The 7,395-nt window shown below is 45.3% G+C and overlaps 1 protein-coding gene across 1 annotated transcript in view; it reads right to left on the bottom strand.

Moving 5' to 3' along the window:
• Window positions 1-4,857, bottom strand: part of CC2D2A (coiled-coil and C2 domain containing 2A) — a 157,609-nt gene extending 152,752 nt beyond the window's left edge. Inside the window, 2 exon segments of the mRNA XM_023725654.1 lie at window positions 1,623-1,706; window positions 4,579-4,857. Coding sequence (XP_023581422.1) covers window positions 1,623-1,706; window positions 4,579-4,776 — 282 coding nt within the window. The 5' untranslated portion in view covers window positions 4,777-4,857.
• Between the last annotated feature and the right edge of the window lie 2,538 nt (window positions 4,858-7,395).

Here is a 7,395-nt window from a genome sequence, read left to right as displayed (position 1 = left end):
TACAAGAAGGAAAATAAAAATAGCCCATTTACCAGGATGTTACTATGTATCAGGATGATAGGAGGCATAGAGAGATACTAATTTAAATAGTCTGGGGCGGGGGTGGGGGGAGACTTGGAACTTCTTATTTAAACGAAAATGCCCCAGATGATTCTGAATTGTAGCCAGGTATAAGAAACACTATCTAGATTCTAACCAAGCGCTGAACAATTATGCTGTATTGTGTGTGATCAAGTTTTTGTGTGGGTTAAATTAACAAGATAATACCAGTGAAATGCAATGCCTGGCACAACAATGCTCAGGAATTGAGAGCTCCTCTGTTCTCTTCTCCATCCCAGCCCTTTCTCCCGTTCAGTCCAAGTTCCACAGCGCCTTCGCCCTGGCCACCCACTGCTCACTGAGCCTGTGGGCCTTGAACTGTGGACAGCAGGTATTTGCCTGGGTGAGGACGGCCCTCGAGCACTTGACCCTTTCCATCTGCCTTGGTTCTTTTGTCCCAATCTGCAAAGCCCTACCCCGGGCAGACCCTGCAGGAAGGGGTTAAAGCGCAGGCACCTGGCTGGCTGCGGGTCTCCCTCACTCTGGAGTGGTGACCCATGTGCTTGGGTAGCAATTCCCTGCCCCCTGGGTCCTGCCCTGGTCACCCATCGCTTCATCCCAGCCTGCAGGAAAGGCAGGTTGTGGCAGTTCCTATGCCCAGTAACCCCCAAACAAGCCTGTGCTGGGCAAGGGGGTACTCAGAGGGAGCTTTCTTTCCGGTCCCCTCCCCACCTCCCAGGGCCCCCTCTCCCGGCATTCCTATCACGTGTCTGCTGGCTCAAAATGGCGCTCCCTTCCCTCTCCTTTTTTCCTGCTGGCATCTTAATTGTTCCAAGCAAATCGCCCCTGCACACATCTTTCCTGCCTCGCTTTTCAGAGCAGAACGACTCCTGACTGAGGGAATGCATTTGTCTTGAGGAGGTTTACCTTGCACGGGATGCTCCCAGCCAAGGAGGGGAACTCCGCAGAGAGGTGGGGAGGAAGTGCCAGCAGGCAGGAGGCAGGAATTTGGGCTTGGAGTTACAGAAAGAGGAGTTTCCCAAGTTGTGTAGTCCTGCACTGCCACCTACTGCCTGTCTTAGTTTATGGCCTTCGATGACAACACTAAGACTGGCTCTTCCAGTCGTTTCCAGACTTCCCTCTCAGAAAAGTGGCCGATGCTACAAGTACTGATCTTTTTGTGAGGACCATCTACAACCAACCAGTTGCTGTTGAGTAGACTCCACCTCACGGTGACCCCAAGAATGTCACAGTAGAACTGTACTCCATAGGGTTTTCAGTGGCTGATTTTTCACAAGTAGATCACCAGGCCTTTCTTCTGAGGTGCCTCTGGGTGGACTAGAACCTCCAACCTTTCAGTTAGCAGTTGAGTGTGTCAACCATTTGCACCGCCCAAGGTCTCCTGAGGATGTTCTATAAGTCCCCAATCCAGGGTCCCGGACTCCAGACCACCCACTTGCATCCCTGCCTCATGTCCCCAGAGTCAAATGCTGGTACTGGCGTGGCGGATCTCTTCCTTCTGTGGATTCTGTTGTGGGGGCAGGCAGGTTAAGACACAGGATATGCTGCTTGTCACTCCTTACCTGTTTTTTTCTTTTTTGTCTTTTATCCTTTGAGCTCTTCTTCTGTCTTCCCACATGAGCATTCTCCTCATTTTCAAGGAACTCCTGTGTTAAAATGCAAATGGGAGAGCTGACACTTAAGGGTGTATGTTTGTGTGTAAGTTGGGAAAGAATCTCAAGTGAGAAAAGGGTCTGATTTTTATGATATTAAAATTAAAATCATCATCTTGAGCCTGGGCTTTTATCTGCTGACGTTCAGTGTGAGTTTAGGGACCAAAAACCAAACCCATTGCCGTCAAGTCGATTCCGACTCATAGCGACTCTTAGGGGTTTCCAAGAGGTGGCTGGTGGATTCAAACTGCTAAGTTAGCAGCCAAGCTCTTAACCACTTCATGACCAGGGGACAGTGAACACCAAATAAGCAAATAAGCAGCCACCAAATCTCAGCAGCCATTGAAACATCGTAAATAAGATGATGTTGGAGCTTTCGTTGTTCCAGGTCCTAGTTCATGCACAAAACACTGAGTGCTTACTGTGTTCAGGCCCTGAGGGCACAGAGATGAATGCAACATACTACATTAAAGTCACAATTTAATGTAGGAAATGAACAAGTGACTCTACTAGGACAGACGCTGTGATAAAAAAGGACCATAGTACAGGAGACAGACGTTAGGCATGTTAGACATACAGACACTTGGGGTGTTTTGTTGTGGTTATTGAGTGCTGTCAAGTCAGTTTTGGCTCATAGCAACCTCATCTGATGGAGTGGAACTGCCCAATAGGGCTTTCTTAGCTGTAATCTTTACGGGAGCAGATAGCCAGGTCTTTCTCTCGTGGAGCTGCTGGGTGAGTTCAAACTGCCAACCTTTCAGTTAGCAGCTGAGTGCTTAACCATTGTGCCACCAGGGCTCCTTTGGGGTGTTTAATGTTAGATTTTTCTCTGCTTCCCAGCCTTACCATCAGGTAGAGAATAATAAAGATATGTGTTAAATCACCACAGAAGTTTTGATTTAAAGGAAATTTTAGCAGATCTTTTGGAAAAAGAAGATTGTTTTCTTACAGTGCAAACTTCATTTTGTTTTTCCATCTTACATTCTTCTAAAGTTTTAGTCATAAAACATGAGAGCTGAAAGCTCCAAAGTTGTAAATCTTTCAAGTTTTCTAGTCTCAGAACTTTTCAAACTGGAATTCAAGTATTTCTGGATGTACAAGACTCTGTAAGATAAACATAGACCCTCTCTCTGGGACACGGATTTTATTAGAAAATCTTGGGAAATATTTTGTTTTATATTGAAACAAGCTCGGAATAAAAAGCAAAAGGTGCATAAATTTTAATGAAACGATATATGATTTCAAAGAAATATCCAGTAGGTTGCTGGACTAGGCCCCAAGTACACATTACTGCCCTTGGCCATTTGGGTTAGAGAAGACATAACCACCGTTACAGATGAGGGAACAGACATTGAGACCTCTGTTAGGGCTTAGTGTAGGCTTTACCTTGGCCTGTGTGACCTGGTCTCTCTGACCCACCCTCTGAGTAGAAGCCCCATCCTCACTCTTGTCTCTTACTTCAGAGCCCAGGTTCTTAGCTCAGCAATTTACCTATATTATAAGATGATGATAATACTGAGGTGATGTTAGCAAGGTTTTCAATTCAATTCTAAGTTCTTACTGCTTTAGAATGGACTTGTGAAAAATCTAAGTTAGTTTTTGTCTTCCAATAAATGTTTTGATCCTCGACTAATGGGAAACAGTCCAGTAGGACTTCAAATAAGATATAGAGTAATTATGCTCCATGAAGGCAGAGGATTTTGTTTACCTTTATCCCCAATACAGGTATAGCCTGGCACAATAAGCGTTTGTTATGTGCATGAATGAGCAAATATAGATTTATGTGATTTCTCAGCACTCGAGGTCTTGCTTACAATTAATCTGTTTGGTTTTATCTGGGTAATGAGGTCCTTTAGGCTTTTTGAAATGGAGTCCCTGGGTGATGCAAACAGTTAAGCGCTCAACTACTAGCTGAAAGGTGGGCAGCTCAAACCCACCCACAAGTGCCTTGGAAGATAGGCCTGGAGATCTGCTTCTGAAAGGTCACAGCCTTGAAAACCCTATGGAACAGTCCTACTCTGTACCCTTGGGGTCGCCATGAGTTGGAACTGACTTGACAGTAACTAACAACAAATAATGGAAACAGCATATGTCTCCATTTCTGCCTCTGTGGTCCCAAGGCCATGAACCACTGAGCCAAGGGAGTTGCAAGAATTGAGAGGAGTACTCTTACTGCTCTGGGGTGGTCTAACCAGTAACCGGCTGCTGTCGATTCAGCTCCGACTTGTGGCAACCCCACGTGTGTGAGAGTAGAACAGTGCTCCATAGGGTTTTCACTGGCGATTTTTAGGAAGTAGATTGCCAGGCTTTTCTTCTGAGGTGCCTCTGGGTGGACTCAAACTTTCAGTCTTTCGGTTAGCAGCCAAGCACGTTAACTATTTGTACCACCCAGGGACTCCTGTGGTGTGGGCTACAGTTTGGCTCCCCTTTCTCTGGTCTAGACAGTACTTTGATTTTTTTTTGTACGTGAATCAGAAATTGCAGGACTCCTTGGACAGAGAATGGCCCGAGAATTTTATTAGTCATTATAGTGTACAGTTGTTATCGTCTTTCTGAATTTCTTCAGAAATCAATTGTTTCAGGCAGAACCAGACCCAGGTGTAGATGGTAACTTAGAACTGCTGTGTCAGGATTCAAAAAATGGTGACAAAGCAGTTTTAGAGTATCCAGGTTGAGCCGAAGACCCTGGAGTCCCTATACCATCCGCTCCCATCTCTACCATATACCTGCTATATATAGTGTCCTCTGTATGCAGTAGGTGTGCAATAAATGCTTGCTGGTGGCCGTTAACTTCCTCAATCACCTACACGTGTGGCATGAGCACATACACAAACATATCCCAGAGTACATCTAAGCAAACACTTACCTCTGTAATTATCTTTACTTTTTCTTCCTTGGGATTCATTTTGGTTGTGATGGATCCCTGAGGGCAAAGCACAGTGAAGAAGTCAGATATATTGAAATCAACAAAACATCTTTTCTCTTGCTCTTGGTGAATATGAAGTTGACCTTGATGGCGAGTGAAGCGTTTGAGCTGAGTAGACTTTCCATTCACAAGCGACATGTTCTTATGGACCCCAAGGTTGTAGAAATGAGCACAACCACAAGATGAAGGATGTCTGACTCTCTCCCCCTGTGCAGGAAGTCAGAGAGTGGGAAGAGCTCTGTCCTTGGAGTCAGATAACATTGGTTGGAATCCTGGCTCCTAAAGAAGTATTTCCCAGCTTCTCCTCTCACCTCGATGAAAGAGTTGATGGTTCAGCGGTAGAATTCTCCCCTTCCATGCAGGAGACTTGGGTTTAATTCCAGCCAATGCACCTCATGTGCAGCCTCCACCCATCTGTTAGTGGAGGCTTGCGTGTAGCTAAACAGGTCCAGGGGAGCTTCCAAACTAAGACAGACTGGGAAGAAAGGCCTGGCAAACTACTTATGAAAATCAACCAGTGAAAACCCTATGGACTACAATGGTCTGATTTGCAACTGATCACGGGGATGGCACAGTACCAGGCGGCATTTTGTTCCATTGTGCATGGGATCACTGTGAGTCAGGGGCCAACTCGATGACAGTTAACGACAATAACCTCTCCTCTCAAACCTTCACCCTTTCCTTTCCTCTTCATTCTTTGCTCATGACTTTGTTTCCCATTTCACTGAGCAAACAGATGAGACGAGAGAGGACTTCCAAATCTCTACCCTCCCCATCCATCCATCTCACTTGGTCATATCACCCCTTGGCTTCTGCACGCTACTGTGAACCATTTGGGCCAACTCCTCTGCCCGTATACTGGACTCCATAACCTACCCTCCTCGAGGACAATTTCTTCCATCACTTGGATCCTCATTTCTTCTTGCTGTATTGCCTCATTCCCGTCAGTGTAAAAAGTGCTATAATTTGTCCCTTCCTTAAAAAGAGTCCTCTCTTGACGTCACTTCTCTTTTTAACTATAGCTTTATTTTTCAGTCCTTTACAGGAAAATTCTTCAAACATTACCTCTCTTTCCAATCTGTTCTTTGGGCCCACCATTCCCTGAAACTGTTCTTGCCAGGGTCTCTAATGATCCCATCATTGCCACATCTAATAATGCATCAGTCCTCATCTTATTTGACCCTTCATCAGCATTTGGCATACTTGACCTTGAAATACTTTCTTCACTTGGCTTCTGGGACACATTCTTTCCTCATTTTCCTCCTACACACTGGCTGCTTCTTCTTATACTCCTTTGCTGGTTTCTTCTCATCTCCTGACCACCATCTCAAGTGGGAGTGTCCTGGGGTTCAGACCTGCTTGTATTCATCCCCATGGAGCGCTAATCCTGTCCTTGGCTTCAAATGCTACCTACATGTGGATACTTCCCAAATTTACCTCCTGGGCCCTGCCCGCTCTGCAGACCTCCAGACTCAAATCACCGACTGGCTGATGGACACCTTCACTTGGCTTATTGTAGTTGTTGTTCGTTACCGTTGAGTCAGCTCCAACTCACAGAGACCTTATGTATAATGGAAAGAAATACTGCCCAGTCCTGTGCCATCCTCACAATCACGTTACCCTTAAGGTTTGCATTGGCTGATTTTAGGAAGTAGACTGCCAGGTCCTTCTTCCTGTTCTGTCTTAGTCTGGAAGCTCCACTGAAACCTGTCTTCCGTAAGTGAACCTGCTGGTATTTGAAATACCAATGGCATAGCTTCCAACATCACAGCAACATGCAAGCCACCACAGCATGACAAATGGGTAGACAGGTGGTGGCTTGGCTTAACATGCCTCAAATGAAGCTCCTTGCCTTTACCTCTGCACCTGTTCGTCGTGCAACCTTCCTTGTTGCACTAAGCAGAACTTCACTGTTCCCAGGCCAGAAACCTAGAAATCATTCTTGACTCCTCTCTGACTCTCACACCACATCCCATCTATCCAACATCTCACAAGCTTTACCTTCAAATTACACCCACTCCTCACTCCTCATTTATCAACATGGTTAAGTTCCAAAGACCACGTTGTTATGTGAAAACTGATGTCATGTGAAAACAGAGGATGACCACTCGGATCACAAAATGGAGGATGACTACTCATTGCATTGCTGCTGAATTGCATCATTACATAACTGAGAAGCCACTTAAAATCATGGTCCAGCCAAGTTGACACATAACCTTAACCATCACAGCCAGCGTTACTCTTGCCTTGCACCTCGGCATTCGTTATTGCCAGACGTAGGTTGTTAACGTACAAAATAGTTGGATAATAGATTTTTTACTATTGTCGTAGATGATAAATGTTGAGTAATGAGATAGTTGATAAGTGAGGAGTAGGTATATACTTGGAATCCAACCATTTCTAGCATCTCCACTGTTATCACTCCAGTCAAGCACCATCCTCTCTCACATGGATGATTGCAAGAACCTCCTAACTTCTCTGTTTCCCATCTTGCTCACTGTCTTAGTTTGCTCTAACAGAAATACCACGAGTGTGTGGCTTTAACAAACAGGAATTATTTTCTCACAGTTGAGGAGGCTAGAGGTACGACTTCAGGGTGTAGCTCTAAGGGAAGGATTTCTCCCTCTGTCGGCTCTGGGGAAGGTCCTTGTTCCTTGTTTCCTTGGCGATCTTCATGTGTGGCATCTATCTTCCTCCATCTCTGCTTCCTTGCTTAATCTGCTCTTTTTATATCTCAAAAGACACTCGATACTGAAG

Source organism: Trichechus manatus, unplaced genomic scaffold (assembly GCF_000243295.1).
Source record: "Trichechus manatus latirostris isolate Lorelei unplaced genomic scaffold, TriManLat1.0 scaffold00343, whole genome shotgun sequence".
Lineage (NCBI taxonomy): Eukaryota > Metazoa > Chordata > Mammalia > Sirenia > Trichechidae > Trichechus > Trichechus manatus.
This window is presented reverse-complemented; position numbering and strand designations above follow the sequence as displayed.